General features: G+C 40.4%; 1 protein-coding gene and 1 pseudogene across 1 annotated transcript in view; one reads left to right on the forward strand and one right to left on the reverse strand.

Annotated features, from left to right (window-relative positions):
- The window catches only part of LOC115817218 (B-cell receptor CD22-like), a 21294-nt gene extending 17689 nt beyond the window's left edge, over positions 1 to 3605 (forward strand). The window contains exons 8-10 of the mRNA XM_030780486.1: positions 2296 to 2412; positions 2857 to 2945; positions 3207 to 3605. Coding sequence (XP_030636346.1) covers positions 2296 to 2412; positions 2857 to 2945; positions 3207 to 3605 — 605 coding nt within the window. The remainder of the gene's footprint in view (positions 1 to 2295; positions 2413 to 2856; positions 2946 to 3206) is intronic.
- Positions 3606 to 17619: 14014 nt separating this feature from the next.
- The window catches only part of LOC115817219 (dihydroxyacetone phosphate acyltransferase-like), an 8369-nt pseudogene continuing 5988 nt past the window's right edge, over positions 17620 to 20000 (reverse strand).

Genomic DNA, 20000 nt, shown 5'->3' on the forward strand with positions numbered 1-20000 from the left:
GAAATATATATATATATATATATATATATGCATACATGAGTAATAATCATTGTCATCGTCATCACCATCACCATCTGTGATATGAGATGTCAAAACCTTTGGCCTAGTTAATGTGACGTGATTGGAGAGTTTGTGTTTTTGATGTTTGTAGTGGTTATGACGGGAGTACAGAGACCTGGAGAAGGGGGAAAATCTGAGATGTATGTGAGATAGCTGTTTGAAACCATGATGACCCCACTGACCAATAACACACAATCTAACTTCTCAATTCTTGTGAAAGAAAGGAAGGGGTTCAAGCAGGGGGCTGTAAGGTTAACTTTTCCGAAAATATATATTAATGTATTATATATTTATCCTTCCTTTCTAATTCCAATAATGATTAATATATTATACATTAATATATATATATATATATATATATATATATATATATATATATATATATATATATATATATATATATGTCACAACCTGCACCTCCATTTTGGACTTTTAGTTTGGTATGTCTTTGTGCTCTTGTTCTGTGTCTGTCTCCGCCCCTCACCTGTTCCTGTTTGCCTCGTTTATTAACATTATTAATTTCAACCAATCCTGTTTTGCCCTGATTAGTTCTCCTTCTATTTATGCCCTAGTGTTTGCCTTGTCTTTTGTCTATCGTTGTTTGTGTTTTTAGCACGCTGTTACGCTGCACCTTTTTGTTATTGGGTTTTTGTTCCTGTTCCACACCTGTATTTTGATCTTCAGTTTACTAGTAAAGTCCTCCTTTTTTCACCATCATCATCGTTTCTCTGCACTTGGGTCCTGAACCACACCACCAGCGTGACTATATATATATATAATTATATGCATACATGAGTAATCATTATTGTCATCGTCATCACCATCTGTGATACGAGATGTCAAAACCTTTGGCCTAGTTAATGTGACGTGATTGGAGAGTTTGTGTTTTTGATGTTTGTAGTGGTTATGACGGGAGTACAGAGACCTGGAGAAGGGGGAAAATCTGAGATGTATGTGAGATAGCTGTTTGAAACCATGACGACCCCACTGACCAATAACACGCAATCTAACTTCTCAATTCTTGTGAAAGAAAGGAAGGGGTTCAAGCAGGGGGCTGTGAGGTTACACAACTGACAAAAAAGATTATGAGAGAGAGAGAGAGAGAGAGAGAGAGAGAGGGAGAGAGAGAGAGAGAGAGAGAGAGAGAGAAAAAAAAGGAAGTCGTCTGTGCATACTGAACTTCAACGGGTTTATGCAGCTCAACATTAACTGAAAACTCTAAGGAGTAACTGGAGAAACTGGGATTACTTAGAACACGACTTAACCAGTTCTGATAACAGTTACTAGATCAGTCTGTCTGATCTTAAGCAGAAACAGAATTCGGAATAGTACCAGAATGACAAACGTCTGTTGTACCATCGGGATCTTTCTATTACGTGAGTTCTGTGTGTCCGCAGTGTTCCAGAAATAGCCAGTTAAAAATGTTTTAAAATGAAATTCTGTTCTGTAATTACTTATGGTTCTGGTCTCCGAGCCTTGGTTAAACCCATGACCAATTACTCTCTGTAGCTGTGATGTTTGTGGCTAAATCTAACAATCATTTCACAAAAGTGAAATAAGTTTATAGACACTAGTGTTTTACTGCATGTGTGTAAATTCAAGCCAGATGATAAATGGTATACTAACAGTATAATGATATAAAGTGTATATGCAGCAACATCTGTTCTAAAATAACAAGAATAATCTCTCTCTCTCTCTCTCTCTCTCTCTCTCACACCTCCCCTCCTTTGTGTGTATGTGTGTCTATAGCTTTTTTTGTTGACTGTGCATCACAGGTGTACATTGATTTCCCTTTTGATATAAAGTTACCTAATTTATATGAGGTCTTGGAAGTGAGTGGGCGTGTCGGCGAGTCTGTCAGGTTCTCCTGCTCACATACACTCGCAAAGAGCAACAAAAAGTATTTCTGCAGGGATCCGTGCTCAGAGACAGACATTCTCATTACCTCTGATCAACGGAACGGCCACAGAAAATACAAACTGGAGGACGTTAGAACCTTCACTGTGACCATCACTGGACTGAAGAAGTCAGACTCTGGGACATACTGGTGTGGAGTGGACAGATTAATAAAGGACACATTCACTAAAGTGTCTCTCACAGTTGTAGATGGTAAGATAAAAAAAAAAAGACATTTATTCTGGTTTCAATGTACAGTTTTAGGCACATCCAGTACATTTATTATGGACCTTCTCTCAATGTCGACCTGACTTCTCCCTCCCTCTCTTTTTCCAACAGACACGCAAACGGTTCTTTTGACTTCTGGACAGCCCGCTGCCACTCCAGAACCCGTCAGTTCACTTTCTACAACTTCTACTCTGCCTGAAAATTTCATTTCCAGCTTCTCAAACACAGGTAAGACAGACAAGTCAGTCAGTCTCTGCTCTCCACATGAATCCCATTTAGTTTCATCCTCTGTCAGATCAGCAGGCAGAGGGGTTTTGTCATGTCTTTTTACACTTTTATCTTCCTTAAAGGAAAAAAAAAAGATCAAATGGACTTTGATAGCCATGAGTTAATATTCATGAATTACATACATCATTCCTCACTTGTCACTGTCGCAAGAATCTTAAGATATATATGTTGTTATGGTTGCCATGTTGCTATGGTTACAAGAGTCCCATGCTGTTTACAACAGTGTGTCGTGAGTGTGTCATCTGTCTTATTAATCACAATTGTTAAACTTGACACAATACCTTTCTGTGTGGAAGCTTAATCTCTCTCTCTCTCTCTTTCTCTCTCTCTCAGACAGTCTCCCATATGCTATAAGTGGGTTGGCTGTCATGGTGATTTTGCTAGGACTTGTGGTCGTGTTTTACAAACGAAAGAAAAGATTGATGAAATTGACAGGTGACAGCACACTCCCCAAAACTCCCACCGACAGAGAGGTGAGAAAGCTTTTCATCTCTCATCATGAATCCATCATTACGATTCTGAACTTTGATTCATCACCCGAATGTCCAATGTTTCATTCTGTCATTATTTTAGCTAAATATTTGTAAAGCCAAGAAACTGGTAACATTTCCTACCGGTGGTGACCTCAGAATCTCTCACTGAGATGACTTACAGAATATTAATCGGATTAATCATGTTTCTAACTAAAGTCACAGTCTCACTGATTAACAATAACTGTGTTGTCTGTAACACAGGGTGAGCATTTTTATGAGGAGATCAGAGAGCAGCATGAGGAGTCTACCACAAACCCCATAATCAGCCCTGTCTATTCTACACCACAGACAACTCCAGACTCAATCATCTACTCCACTGTGACCACACCCCCACATACTGTCACCACACCCTCAACAGGAGACAACAGACTAGTCACAGCACAGATAACTCCAGACTCAACCATCTACTCCACTGTGACCACACCCCCACATACTGTCACCACACCCTCTACAGGAGACAACAGACTAGTCACAGCAGAGAGAACTCCAGACTCAATCATCTACTCCACTGTGATCAAACCTCCACATACTCTCACCACACCCTCAACAGGAGACAACAGACTAGTCACCACTGTCTACTCTACATTACAATTATTTTGACAGGACAAGAAAAAAACAATTTAAAAATACGAGATTCAAAGGAGAAGCAAAAGTCCGTTTCTTGGTCCTCAGCAAAATGGCTGTTAAGAGTGTTAATATCCAGCTTAAATTTTATGTAAATTGGGAGAATTGTTCCTCACATTTTTTGTTATGCTTTAAATCTATTTATTGTCTGTATGCTTATTTTTTTTTAATTATAATATTGAATGTTTTTACAATAACATTTCTCATAACGGCAGTCGCGTTTCCCCAGGGGGGTTTGAATTCACAGAGCAAAATCAAATGGATAAAAGATATGTGAACTTTTAAGTTTGACTGTGTCGTTCATTCGTTCCATGCCATGGAAAAACGTACAAGCCTGGCTGGATTACTGCACACTTCTCGCTCGCCTTGGGTATCGTTGATATATCATTTATTTTGTTCGTTTACAGCAAAAAAAGGTTGAATGAAAAGTGGTTGTAAATTAATCCTCATAGTCATACTTAACGAAAAACTGGTTATAACATGAATTGGTCAAATAGTGTGTTTAACCAAGCTCCCCTTTTCCATCGGCTAAACCCAAAATTCAACTGCGCTCTACGTCATAAAGATTTTTCCCTCTTACATGGCATCAAACACGACGTTTGGTACATAAAACATAAATATACATTCAAAACTGTCCGTCGCAATTATTCATATCTTAAGCATAAATCTTAATTCAATATGTAAAACAAAAATGGCTATAACATTGATCTTGGTTTAGGTTAATATTCACATTTGGAACAAAATGTTTTATAGTGACCAGTGACAAGCAGACAGAGCAGCACTTGAAGACGTCGCGTTGGTTTCTTGACTGTTCCGTCAAAAATGAATTCAATATTTAAAGAAAGCATTAGCATTGTCACAGACCGGTTGAGGAGAATGCATGTTCAGTTAACCAGGTTTTATTTAACATGGGGTTGGAAGGGAGACAGAGGCACAAAAACACAGAACAGAATCAAGGCAGGATGCAAAAGAACTCTGAGAACACACGGCTTCAGAATAACAAGGAAAGGTTCATTCACATAAGGTTACATTAGATTAAGGCTTCACAGAGGAGATCAAAGAAAACGAGTGATATTTATAACAACAGAAAATGAGACTTGATTAACCAAAGCAGGTGAGCTCCATGACAGAATAATTACCAAGACACTGAAGCAGTGACTAAATCAATAAGAACAGAACTCAATATCACCACTAGAGGGAGGCAGATGATTATAGCCTGAGAGCTATATTCATCTAAGCCTGATGTCATTCTCCCTCTTACTGTATTCTACACAGGGGCCGGTCCTTCTCTTGACTTTAAAGGTAATTTCGTTTAAAGTACCATCACCTAAAGTATTCCGAGGTATTCTGAGAGAGGCCTTACCATGAGAGAGAGGCTTTGCTTCCACCTGTTCATTTTTTTCTTTCTTTTTTAATTTGCACAACTGAAACAGAAGTAATGATTACATAAATACTGCATATTCAATTGCCAGTTCAGAAATTCAGTTAAGTTCAGAAACTGAAGCGCAGCTTCAAAAATATGAAAGAGTTATTTCACACACAACACAGCACAAATGCATTAAGTCTGTATTTCCCCCAGAATACACTGGTGTGTAATGGGATTCTCCATACTCTACAAACTCCAATGAGAAACAAAACAGCAATGATATAATAACACATATAAACACATAAACACATGTGATGATATCCTTATCCTCAAGACGATGATAATGATGATGACGATGAACCTGCTGGTGGAGATTAAGATGATGATGATGATGATGATGATGATGATGATGATGTAAGCGAAGATTGAACAGTCACTCTTTTGCATGCGTATGTGTGTGTGTGTGCGTGTGTGTGTGTGTGTGTATGTGTGTGTGTGTGTGTGTGTGTGTGTGTGTGTGTGTGTGTGTGTGTGTGTTAAGCACTGACACACAAAGACAGCTCTGAGTTCTAAGTTGTTAAGCTGACATTGGCATAGACAGAAGTGTCCGTTCGGGCTCTCGACGACTCTTTATTTTCAAACTCCACACGGTTCCGGTTCTTTCCTCTTGATTTGCCCTGAGCGTGCGTGGTCAGGTCTCGTCCACCCTCCTCTGATCCAGTAACACGGAGACTTTCTCTTTCTGCTGCCGCTCCGTCACATTGCAGCCTCTGGCCTCTGCTGCCTTCATGGGCTCTGTGTTCTGTTTTCCTCAGCTTGGAAAAAGAGAAAACACACCACGTTCAGTGCTCTGGTTTTCTCTTGGAAAGCAGTAATTAATTCTGCCACATCAATAATACACTTTGTTTTACTAAGCTAATACTGTGGCTGGGCTGAAGACTGGCGCTCATTTCCATACTGTTCTCTAATTTGACCTTTAGCTGGTGTGGTCATCAGTGCCAAGGTCATGACCTTGACCAGTTTACTGGCATACGGGGATGGGAACGTTGAAACGGTTGGAGCTGCGACTCTTTCAGGTGTTGTTGTCGAAAGATAAAATCAAATCAGAATGAAAACTGCCTGTGATTTTATGAATATCACGGTTTCGGGGGGAAAAGAAACATCTCACCTGTGTTGTAGGATTGCTTTCCAGGTCCATGATATTCGAGTAAACAGGTTCATCTGTAGCAAAATAATGAAGCCATGTATTTTTAAACCAGCAATACATTCAAGTCACTGTTATAACACTTTGAGAGAGACACATTATGTGTGTGTGTGTGTGTGTGTGTGTGTGTGTGTGTGTGTGTGTGTGTGTGTGTAAGTGTGTGTTTGCATGTGTCCTACCTACTCCTCCAGTTGCTTTTTTGGCTTTTTTCGTCTTCAAGCAATATCCAAACATGACCAGCAGGACAACAAATCCACATCCACTACCAACATATATCAAAATGTCTGTGAACACACACACAGACACACACACACGCAGGCGGACACACACACACAGACACACACACACACACACACATACACACACACGCAAGCGGACACACACACACACACACACACACACACACACACACACACATACATTTTACAATTACAGTTGCAATTACTCCACGCTCTGTACAAGTGAAACAAATACACTACTCACTCGCTTCAGATTCTGTTCTCCTTTTCAACCTTTGGCCTTAAAAACAACTCTGTGTGAAGATCTGTCTGTCTTTAAAAACAATGCCAAGCTGGATGCCTGCATTGCCCATAAGGAGGACATGTTCCTTCTTTCAAATCCTAGTTCCTCTAAAGGTTTTCAACAAACTAAAACTACAAACTCAACAAACTAAACACCAAAAGCTTCCCTTGCCCTCTGTTCAGTGGATTGCACAGAAAGGCCCAAAGGCCAAAGATTCACCGAAGCTGCTTCACAAATGCTTCATGAATATAAAGTTTCCTATATTTAGTTTTGCTTTGATGTTTTTGTTTGTTTGTTTGGTTGGTTAGTTGGTTGGTTGGTTGGATTTTTACCCCCTTTTACAGGTCAGATTCAGATTAAAACCATTAGAAGAAGTGCAGATGGTTCAAGGGATGTTTAGCGTAAAAAATGAAATCAAATTACTTTTAAACAGTGTATACAATCACATGCCCTGTATGTACTGACAGTGTCCACAGTAAATACCTCCTTACACTCCCTCTCAAACTCTCAGATCAGAAACCCCAACGGAAGAAGAGGAGAGAGAGAGAGAGACAGAGAGAGAGACAGAGAGAGAGAAAGAGAGACAGAGAGAGAGACAGAGAGAGAGAGAGAGAGAGAGAGAGACAGAGAGAGAGAGAGAGAGAGAGAGAGAGAGAGAGAGAGAGAGAGAGAGAGAGAGAAAGACAGAGAGAGAGACAGAGAGAGAGAGAGAGACAGAGAGAGAGACAGAGAGAGAGAGAGAGACAGAGAGAGAGAGAGAGAGAGAGAGAGAGACAGAGAGAAAGAGAGAGAGAGAGAGAGAGAGAGAGAGAGAGAGAGAGAGAGAGAAAGACAGAGAGAGGGAGAGAGAGAGAGAGAGAGAGAGAGAGAGAGAGAGAGAGAGAGACAGTGGCAAGGGGGTCAGGCTTCCTGAACTAAAGCACTTCAGACAGACAGAGAGTGCATGCATGCTATTAACAACACTGTAACCATAGCAGCCAGCACAGTGAGACCTTTTATAAGTGATTAGCAGCAATTCTATCACCAAAGTAACACATTTTAGTTCAGACGATATACATGTGTATAACAAAAACATCAGTTTTTTTTTTTGTCCCTAGTTTTACATTAATATGTGCAATGAAGATTTCAGTACAAAAGCACTCACTGTTATTTCGATAAGCAGCTCTTGTTTTCTCTGTTGTTGTAACTGCAGAATGGCATTGGTACAGGAGAATGCAGGAGACAGACAAAATTTATCAACAATCAACATTATATACTCATAGAATATGCGTGATATGTAGTTATCTGTTTCATTTAATTCCATTTTTAATGCTTTTACCTGATTTTTCAGGACTCACAGCTGACATTCCAATGGAGAGAGCAGTTGCTAAGAATGAAGTAAAACATTAGAATTAGAGTTTAGTCGTGTTTTATCAGTGGAATCTGTTGAAATCCGAAACAGGGTGGGTGTGTGAGAGAGAGAGTGCTGTTTTACCCATGTTTGGGAAGGCAGACACACTGTCTTCAGCGGATGTTAAAGACACTGTCGACATAGAAGGGACTGACACTGCGGACAGAGTCTTTGGTGTCACCGGAATAGACATCTGAGGGGCTATGGAAATGTGTGTGTGTGTGTGTGTGTGTGTGTGTGTGTGTGTGTGTGTGTGTGTGTGAGTGTGAGTGTTTGTGTGAGACAAAACGACACAATAACATTATGATGTATGTATTCATGTATGTCAATAAATCCACATTTAAAATGTATCCTATCCCAGTCTTACCATCGAGCACTGTGAGAGACATCTCGTTGTATGTGTCTAAACCAACTCTCTCCACTCCACACCAGTACGTCCCAGAGTCTGACCTCTTCAGTTCACGGATGGTCACAGTGAAGACTCCATTCCCTGAGTCCGACAGTGTGTATCTGCCATGAAGTGACTGACCAGATTTAACGAGAATATCTTTACCTGAGCAGCTTTTCCAACAGAAATATTTCTTATTGCTTGAAGCCCAAAAGAAGGAGCATTTGATGTTGATGGTCTCTCCTTCACGGCCACTCAGTGACTGTACGTACCTGACAGCTGTCAAATTTAAAAAAAATAAAAAAGAAAAAAAAGAAAAAAAGGTTAACAAATTGTTGAGGTGCTTCCGCCCCCTCCCCCTAACCCTCTTTCTCTCTCTCTCTCTCTTTCTCTCTCTCTTTCTCTCTCTCTTTCTCTCTCTCTCTCTCTCTCTCTCTCTCTCTCTCTCTTTCTCTCTCTCTCTCTCTCTCTCTCTCTCTCTCTCTGTCTCTCTCTCTCAGTCATGACCTTACACCCCACAGTTGTAAAGTAAAAACAAAAAACAGGTGTTTCTTTCTCTCCCTTTCTTTTTCTATCTCTCAGAGACACAGACAGACAGATAGACGGGTAGACAGACAAACACACACACAACATGTTACTCATTTGATTTGTTGTAGATGTCAGTACAGTTATATAAAAATGTCTTATTTGTCATCAAAAGCCTCACTAAATAACTCTCCTAGACATGCACATTGAATTACTTCAGGCTTTCATCAGTTCCCCAAATGCAGTGTGTGTGTCTGCCACAAGTGTGACCATCGCAACTGACCAGCAGACAGTAGACAGACTGGCTAAATATGAATCTCTGGTAGGTAGCTATGTGTATCTATGTACCCAGTTGTATCCAATATCTCCATATATTTGCTGTTGATCTGAGTGCTAACAGAACGTTTTGCAGTGGTAATACATGAGTTCTTACTGAATATGAAAGCTGCAATGTATGAAAGTGCAATGCTTTCCATATTTCAGTGCACGATGTGGTTTAGGGTACTGCCCATTGATCTGTGTTGACGCTTCTTCCACAGGAAGCTTAGGTACGTAGTGCCACCTTCACCTAGTTTCAAAATAGCTTCTCTATTCTTTCTTTCTTTCTTTCTTTCTTCTGTTAAATAGTTCGGTCTAATTCCAGTTCCGTTTGATTTAGCAATGCATTATTCACATGGAAATAAGAATACATTTTTCCCCCACAGTCTTGTTCATAGTAAGTTAACTCTACAGCGCTGTACGCTGATAGAATACATTTCCCCCCGCAGTCTTGTTCACAGTAAGTTAACTCTACAGCGCTGTATGCTGTTAGAATACATTTTCCCCCGCAGTCTTGTTCATAGTAAGTTAACTCTCCAGCGCTGTACGCTGTTAGAATACATTTCCCCCCGCAGTCTTGTTTATAGTAAGTTAACTCTACAGCGCTGTACGCTGTTAGAATACATTTCCCCCCGCAGTCTTGTTCATAGTAAGTTAACTCTACAGCGCTGTACGCTGTTAGAATACATTTCCCCCCGCAGTCTTGTTTATAGTAAGTTAACTCTACAGCGCTGTACGCTGTTAGAATACATTTTCCCCCGCAGTCTTGTTCACAGTAAGTTAACTCTACAGCGCTGTACGCTGTTAGCGTAGACAGTGCGTCCCATTCTTTAGGGAAGAAAACGAAGGGTAAAAAGAAAATGAGTGAGGTAACTGAGATGCGCTGAAAACCCTGACAATCATTACAGTTTTTTTTTTTTTTTTTTACAATCGCTAACATCCTTTTGTCCAATCTGTAGTCACATTTTCAAAACTCTAAACACAATGAGCGCAACATCCATCCGTTGTGGACCATACAATTAACACAATTCATGTTGTTTTCATAGAATATGCAGTCAACTGACAAATTTCTAAAATGCTTAAGTTTTCTTTACATACAAGCTTACCCAATACCAAAATTATGGGTCATTCTTGTCTTATTTACAAATGCTTGCACACAGCATGCCAGAAATGAAAACCTAATGTTCAAAACCTTAAATATAATAAGCCTCTACTTCTGCAACAACAACAGCTTAAAAGCCATATTGAAAAAAGCTGTTAAGCATTTTTGAATAAACAGATCATCGAAACATTGAGAAATAGCTGATTTCCTGTAAGTTGTGTAAAACAGACCAACCACAGCTGATTCCAGTCTAAAGCGGAGACATAGCCGGGTGTTAAAGTTCTTTCAATTATATGTACATACACAGTAAATGGGGGACTATAGGACTGACTTTGTTCAATGTGGATACAGAACAACACAGAGGAGCAGAGAGAGAAAAAATAACGTCTGGACAGGGGAGAGGAAGAGGACCAGGGAGAGGAGTAGCTGGACCAGGCAGAGGAGTAGTTGTGGCGTTTTTACTGTATTTGTGTATTTGATTTTTACACATTTGGAACCAAAGGCCATGTATGTTGGATATTTTGTTGATCACTGGCAGCTGACTGGCAGCAATGTCATGTTGCTAATAAAGCTTTTACTGCAGCAATTCTGTCACTTACTGTTTTTTCTACTGTACATTCTATAAAGTAAAGATGACTCATTCACTTTTAGATAGTAAGTTGCCAAAAATGCACACATTTGACATTCAGCCAAAAAATGTACAGTGGCCTACAGTAAAAGGAAACTTAATTATATATATAAAAAAAAACAAACAAACATTGGATTTCATATTGTCTACTGTATGCAGGTACCTGTAGAACTGAAACATGAAAAGTAATGCAGTTTTTGTAATGCCATCAACTGTGAGTTTTGAAATTAAAAAGCGTGTGATATTTGACGATGTTTGAGATGAAGGGAAAAAAAAAAAAAAGACACTTTAGGAAAATAAATTGAATCAGCAGGACAGACAGTTTGTAGACGCCCAGAAATCTCCACTGCAGTACACTTACAGTACAGTTACACACATGATATTGTCACAGTTAGATATCAGATTAGTAAACTGGCTTTACACTATAAGTGTGTGGTGTGTGTCATCAGGTTATGAGGTTATTACATTACAAAGGAAATCGCTTTGTAGTAACAAGATGGGGAACACTGTTACTATACAGCACAATTAACATAATTAACAGCTTTTGTTACCCACATTTTGTTGTAACAGTGTGTTTATATTCATGGCAATCTGACAGTGAAATATTGAATTAGGAAAATGACCGTTTCTTTTCTTTACTATATTGCTTAGAGAACTCACCTGTGAGAAGACACAAGACAAGATGAAATCTCTTCATTCTCACCAGGGACACCAGCTTTTCCCAGTAACACCGCTCACTGCCTGCTCAGCATCAGCATCTCAGCATCTACCCATTTTAATATTTACCCCTACATGTCGTCTCGCAAAATCAACGATTCATAGAAGTCCCACCCACCCGACGAGCACATCTGAAAGAGGCGCTGTTGGCTGTGAGAGTGAAACCCTGTTACCTGCTTCCCTCTCACCAACGTGGGAAATTTTTCTCTGTGCACTTTCAGACAGTTAGATCAGTCAAGGTGGTTGTAAACAACGTCAGCAAAAACTTTGAGGTTCTGCAACTTTTTTTTGTTTTATTGTCCTTCAGGGCTCAGAGAAGTTTAACAAACTGTATAAACTGACAGACCTGTTCAGTACCCAGTTGGTATATCTGCAGCGCATGCAACACTTTCTCTCAGTGGCAGGTGCAGAGCGCCCTCTAGTGGTTTCAAGTCATTACTCACATTCACAAAGAGACAGTACAAAGAACAGAGCAATTCGCAGGCGCATGTCCAGTTACACTGGCATACACTTTAAAAGCAGGAGAGCTTGTGCTGTGGGTCTACACCATCACAACAGGAGAGAGGGTGGAGTTTAACCACACTATCATAATAGGGTCTGATAGGTGGAGTTGGCATCCCCTGTAGAGATGAGTGTTTGGTAGAGCTGGTTTTGCTGTGCTGAGGCAGGACTGATGGAGTCGTAGTGGACGCTGGTGTCTGAGGAAGCCTCCATTTCATGGGTGGGGTCTGGGCTGTTCCAGTAATGATTCTCCTGAGCAGCAGAAATGATAAAAAGAAAGAGAATGAGAGAGAGTGACAGACAGAGAAAGAGAGAGAAAGAGAGAGAGAGAGAGAGAGACAGACAGAGAGACAGACAGACGGACAGAGGGAGAGACAGAGAGACAGAGAGATAGAAAGACAGAAGGAGAGAGACAGGTGGACAGAGGGAGAGACGAACAGAGGGAAAGAGAGAGAGAGAGACAGACAGACAGAGGGAGAGAGAGAGACAGACAGACAGAGGGAGAGAGAGAGACAGACAGAGGGTGAGAGAGAGAGACAGACAGACAGAGGGAAAGAGAGAGACAGACAGACAGAGGGAGAGAGAGAGAGACAGACAGACAGAAAGAGAGAGAGACAGACAGACAGAAAGAGAGAGAGACAGACAGACAGAGGGAGAGAGAGAGAGAGAGAGAGAGAGAGAGAGAGAGAGAGAGAGAGAGAGGCTCTTCACCTCTGTATTGTGTGCAGTCGTACTCAGTCTGCTCATTCTGTTCCAAGTCCCCTGCACTGGGAAAATGAAGCAAAGCAAAATTCAGAGGAGCAAGTGTGTGTGTGTGTGTGTGTGTGTGTGTGTGTGTGTGTGTGTGTATGTGTGTGTGTTTGTGTTACCTGTTGACCTGTTGACTGTCCTGAGTTTCCAGTAGATCCAAAGACTGAGTCCAAATAAAACCACCATGACAACCAGTCCACCGACAGCACACGTCACCAACAAAAACACTGAAAAAGTTGTTTCAGAGGCAAAACTCTCAGTCCCCTGTTTGGATGATAACTCTGAGCACCTGGATCAGTGACATTTAGTGATCTGTTTGCTATAAGACAGACATCAGTAAGCTGTCAGTAAGTTAGTGTAAGTTCACAGTAAATACGACAGTAGACTGTATGTTTGAATAACGACAGTTTTCTGATTTTCTGTAATCTGAAGGTAGAGCAGACATGCTGCTGTTAAACAATACGTTTTGTAATCCAGACAGCTGAGCACACTGCATTACACTGCTGCATATGGAAAGGGAAGCGTTTCATCAGAGGCACATGAGCCATGTCACATGACTCACATGCCTCACTCTAATCCTACACCTCCTGTCTCCTCAGCATGACTGGTCAAGTGTGGTACCTTGTTCCTTTTCTTGTGAGAGTGGAGTGGGTGGTGGGGGGTGGGGATGGGGGGGTGTTACCACTGCACTATGGGGATGTGGGAAATTATAGGAAAAAAATCCTGCATGCTTAAATCTTAAAATGATAATAATAATAATAATAATAATAATAATAATAATAATAATAATAATAATAATATGCTCAGGGGAAAAAAAGAAAAAAGCTTGATATTCATCAAATGTCTTTGAAGATGTCAGTGGAAATACATCATGATTTATTTAGCAAATGTCTTGCAGCTGTTAGTGAATGTTCCTGTGGACGACACTGAGAACCTTGTCTTGTTTTGTTTTGTTTTGTTTGACCTAGGAAATTGCGTGGGTCTTACCTGTGTGTGAGGAGGTGGATGTGATGAGATCAGGAGTTGTTAAAGTGGTAGAGAGAGGAGTGACTGATGTAGAAGATAGAGTCGTCGGCGTGCAAAATGTTGGCTCAGGACTCTGTGGAGCTGTGTGTATGTAAGAGAGAAAAAGACACACACACACACACACACATACAGACCGACCGACCAACCATCAGACAGACAGAGAGAGAGAGAGAGAGAAACGCCATACGAGATGACAGACCGACCGACCAACAGACAGACAGACAGACACAAAGATAATCAGGCAGGGAAATCATAGCATGTTACTTCCATGAGATGTATTCATTTTTAAATGTGCTGTGCTATAATATGTCATGAAATCGTTAGTGATGCGATGCAATGTATCATTGGAATACAATTAATGCACACAGAAACATCTTTCAACTCCAATCTTACCATCCACCACTCTCAGAGACACCTTAATGTACGTGTCCTTTAAGAGTCTGTCCACCCCACACCAGTATGTCCCAGAGTCTGACTTCTTCAGTCCAGTGATGGTCACAGTGAACTCTCCTTCTCTAGAGTCACTAAGAGAGAATCTACCGCTTTGAATGAAAGGTAGATTCTCAGACTTTATAATGATCTCTTTACTGTCTCCTTTACAGAAATATTTTTTGTTGCTCCTTGCCCACTTATGAGAACATTTGACTGAAACATTTCCTCCCTCATAACCTGTTACTGTAATAACCTCTGATGACACACACCACACACCTGTCAACACACAACCAAACACAACAGAAATGTCAAAGTAGCCAAAATATATTAAAATACATATTTCAAATACAGTTGATTAGGACACTGCCACGCAGAGCAAAGTAAAATTCATACAGTTATCGATCAACAGTCACAAAGTATTTTTTTGTATATTTGATGCAACTTCTTCTATCTTGAATATTGAAATTTACTTCATTAATGCCAGACAGAACTCACATGACAGAAAGATCCAGTTGATAACGCAGAGTTTCCTCATTCTGGTGTAAGTTATCGTGCCATGTTCCCAGTCATTTCCAACATAACCACCTATATCCACCAGTTCTCCCACTAGCACCAGTCTATATCAACAGCTCTTCTTACCGCCTGTGATTACCTGTGGTTCACACTGAGGTAAATACAGTTGACCTCTGGTAAACACTGAGGGGAACGAAGATTGTGTCTGGTTAAGGCTGAGGTGAATGAAACTGATCTCTAGTTAACAGGGAAATAAATGAATTTGCTGTGTGCCCTGGATTAGCGAACTGAAAAGTGCTGTTGTAAAGTCAGTGAATGTGGTAGACCAGTGTCTGGTCCGCTCACTGTCTCCACACCCTTTCCAAAGGATAACGTAACATCACGCCACCATGGAACTAAAAAAAAACGACGACAAAAAAAAAAAACATTTAAAAGGCTAAGGATTGTAAATACGATGCCTAAAAAAAATTTAGATTCACTTTCCAATTGTGTTTTGATTTCAGATTTTATTTTTACTGTTGTTTTTCAGCTGATGTTTATTTATTTAGTTATTTATTTAATGGTTCCCTCTTTTTCACTCAAGACTTTTTCAGTTCCCATTTTCTTCTCTTCCAACTCTGCTGTTCCGTACGGGGTGGAGTGTACACTCAGGGCGGAGCAGAGTCAAAAGAAAAAAAACAAAAAAAACAACCACACATCTCTACCAAGCCCTCTGTTTCTCTCTGAAAATACATAGATAAAATGCAATAAAGGCACACAACACACACACACACACACACACACACACACACACACACATATATATATATATATATATATATATATATATACATATACATACATATACACACACACACACACACACACACACACATAGATATAGATATAGATAGATAGATAGATAGATAGATAGATAGATAGAGATATATATATATATATATAGAATATGTCTAAATATTCTTCAGTTTCTGTGCACTCATTAATCCTTAATAATTGCAGCAGTATTATAAGACAATAATGAGGATATGATTTCACTTTATATGGAGAAAACATGGAAAAAACCATTGTCTTGTTTTCTGGAGAATCTCCCCTTTCACAAAGCAGAGAGAGGGAGAGAGAGAGAGAGAGAGAGAGAGAGAAAGAAAGAGCTTGGAATTTTATTTGACAGCTGTGAGTTATCAGTGAGTGAACATTCAGGACAGAGAGATTTTAATTTATTTGTTAGAAATGAACGGGGCGAAACAAAAGGGTTCTGGGAACTTACAGGTTTCAGGATTCAAAGTTCTGGTTAGGATGACACGTCAACAACACAATACACACACCCAAATAAGGGAAAACTAAGAGCATTTACACTGAACAGAGCAAGACTACACCAGCTAACAACAGGTGGAAATCATGATTCACTACTTAGGTAACCAGACAGTGTTTGTACAAATTTAACCAGAAGAGAGAGGAAGACAGAACCAGGATGTCACGGTCAAAGTCTGTGTGTTTGTATGTTAAAGGGTGTGTGCATTATTGTAGCAGTTGTGCATGTATTTGGATTTTTTCATGACACTTCTTAATCTCATATAGTCAGTACTCATAACAGTGAATGCAGTTGTCAGAGGACTTGAAGACAGCGCCCTCTTGCAGATAACTGGAACACAGCATGTCTCAGTGGATAGAAAATATCTCCAGGAAATAAAGCTTTAGAAATTTGATGTCAGCAAATTTGGTGTATCCCATTGAAATGTATATTAGAAATAAATGCACACAAAACAGAAACATACACTCACACGCATACACATATAAACACACACACATACAAATACTTGTAACAACCATAAACTGTGAGCCTTACAAAAATTCCTCCTAAGCTCCATATTTCATTAGAGATCCAAAGATTCTTACTCCACTATGTATATGTAGATGAGCGTTCTTTTACGGGTGTGTGTGTGTGTGTGTGTGTGTGTGAGAGAGAGAGAGAGAGAGAGAGAGAGAGAGAGAGTAAGAAGAAACCATGAGGCCAAAGAATAGTGAGATAGAGTGCTTAAAAAGATCTATTTAACCGAAGAGATTCCGATTGGATCAGGCATAAAAAAGAAAAAAAAATAGCTTAATAAACTTGTTTTGTTCTTTACCTATCAGATATGCATAATGAAAATCCACTAAGGATTCATGAGGAGTACCAAGACAGTGAAGATGACTGTATGGAAAACATACAGCCCTGTGTTTTTTTCTGTTTGTTTGTTTGTTTTTTTCGGAAGTGAGTACCACTCTGCCACCACAGACGGAAATTTCTGTATCAAAGCAGCCAAGAAACATGAGTGTGCATGTGTGTGTGTGTGTGTGTGTGTGTGTGTGTGTGTGTGTGTGTGTGAGTGAACGAGCATTTGTGTGTTTATGTGCTCAGTCATGACTGAGAGACAGTCAGAGGGCGTGATCGGCCATCTGTAAAGACAATTAGAAACAGAGATTACAGAGATTTAGATTAAGAGCTAATATGCATCAAACTAAAATACTCCAGTCGGAATAGTACACCAACCACAACACAATTTCTGGTAAATAACGGTATGATGCAAGTCAGCACTATCAGACATGACACTTTATTAATAAGACAGTAGTGACAGGACAGATGTCAGCAGACAGTGACTGTATTATTAGTTAGGGTAACAATAAATTCTTTTACCCAGAGTGTCTGCTATTCTCTTCACTTCAGCCTTATTCACCGAAAACTCAATCTCACCGCCTCTAAAGGACAGAGACACAGAGAGAGAGAGAGAGAGAGAGAGAGAGAGAGAGAGAGATGGTGTTACAATGCTGTGACTGGGTGAAGTGTATAACACGCAGCCGGCTGTTGTCTTGCTCTTACACTTTTGATTTGGTGACAGCTCCAAGGCTGAGCAGAGCAGATAATACATTCTTCTGTGTGTTTGCAGAGAGGCATTCATAACACTTCAGCTCTCCTGGACAATGTACAGGACACAGAGTCAGCACAGAGAATACAGGTCACAGTTAAAACAGAGATGAAAACAGACACATTTTATGCTCAAAAAGCAGAGTCAACATAGAGAAAATACTGGAATATACAGTACAGAGAAAACATCATTAATATAGACGTACAATAGTGTAAAATCATAAGGGAAAATCGAGCACAGAGAAACTGGGCCCAATTATTACATCTATACACTGGTACCATGACAACAGGGAATCAGTGGTTCAACCAACAAAAAGCAGGAAAAAAAAGAGAGACTTAGGAGAAAAACAAACGAACCAGTCAGCAAATGACACCTCAGCAGGGCATTACTGTGGCTGAAATGCAGTGTGTCGGCTTGGCAGCTTTACGAGTTAAAGCGACCGTTACCTGAGAGGATGAGCCTGACGCCAAAGCTACGCGCTGCAGGTGTGAAGTTGTTCTCTGTGAACACCTGATCACTGTCCTCACACAGGAGCCTAAACACCATCTGAACACAAACACAGGTCAACGATCAAACCAGACACAGCTCTGAGGTCCAGGGTTGCCGCCTTTCATGTGGAGAAATAAGCCTCTTGCGTTTCTCTGGGGGACTTGAGACATCATTGAAATAATAAGGAAAAGAAAAACAAAGCGACTGAGGGTGCTATATTTAATTGTAAGCTACAAGCTAACCACTGTGTTTCACCTAAGGGAAACGCTGACGCTAACGCGCAGTCTAACACAGCACGCAGTGCTTTTTAGTCTATAACTTGCCACTGAAATTAAACTTCCCCAATCTGCTTGTATAACGGGTTTGATTTTACTTGACGTTATATTATTCTCAGCACTTTGAAGACCTAGTGTATATACGAAATGAACTGTACGAGAATACGGGACAAATCGCGTCCATTATTGATTCAATACGGGACACAGCATTTTATATACAGGACGATCCCGTACTATAAGGGACGGGTGGCAGCCCTGCTGAGGTCATACACCTGAGAAACCAACACAGAGGAAGTCAGAACCAAAGTGGGTTGTTGTGGTTAACCAAACTAGAGCACAGTGTATTCATCATGTCAGCTGCCTTGCAAGTTAGCGAGTTAGCTGTCTTGTTATTCTTACTTACATATCTATTGTTATGCTGGTGAAGTTGCTAGGCAACAGCCAATAAACTCTTCTACAATGAAGCGGAAGCTAGATGCCCCACGCTAGTTATTCAGCTAGCAAGTGTGTCAATGTTATTTCCTGCAGCTTCAATCATTATTGTTTGACCTGTTAGATTTCAGAGACCTGCGGGTTAGTTCATATTTAAAAAGCAACTAGCCGCTTGCCAAGTTAATGTGGAGTCAGTATGGAATAAAATGAGAGATCAGAGCAGAACTTAGACTATGCCATACATTTCAAAAGTCAGTTTCACAACCAAACAAGATCTACTGTACACACTGATGTTAGAGAAACACTATAATTGTCTGAGTGGGAGAACTGTGAAAGCACACGCTTGATATCTTCATCACCCTGTATGTCTGCATGAAGGGCTCCAGCGTCGTACGGAGGAAGAGGAGGGTGGCGTGTCCTTCATCTGTCACTCTAAGGTCGTGCTCATCGATAGATATTGCTCCACTCTGCTCCAGCAATGCACATGACTGTTCAAAATCCTGTGAGAGAGAGAGAGAGAGAGAGAGAGAGAGAGAGAGACAGACAGACAGAGAAAGAGAGGGAGCGAGAGAGAGAGAGAGAGAGAGAGAGAGACAGATAGACAGACAGAGAAAGAGAGGGGGAGGAGAGAGAGAGAGAGAGAGAGAGAGAGAGAGAGAGAGACAGACAGAGAAAGGGGGGGGGGGGCAAGACAGAGAGAGAGAGAGCGAGAAAGAGAGAGAGAGAGAGAGACAGACAGATAGAGAAAGAGAGAGAGGAAGAGAGAGAGAGAGAGAGAGAGAGAGAGATGTCATAGTCAGCTGATTATGTGTTAATCCCATGTTCGGCTGGAATGTTGCGATGCGAAGATTAATCTGCATTTAAACTCTGAAGTTGGAGACCAGACTGACAGT

The sequence above is a fragment of the Chanos chanos genome, chromosome 7 (genome assembly GCF_902362185.1).
Source record: "Chanos chanos chromosome 7, fChaCha1.1, whole genome shotgun sequence".
Classification (NCBI taxonomy): Eukaryota; Metazoa; Chordata; class Actinopteri; order Gonorynchiformes; family Chanidae; genus Chanos; species Chanos chanos.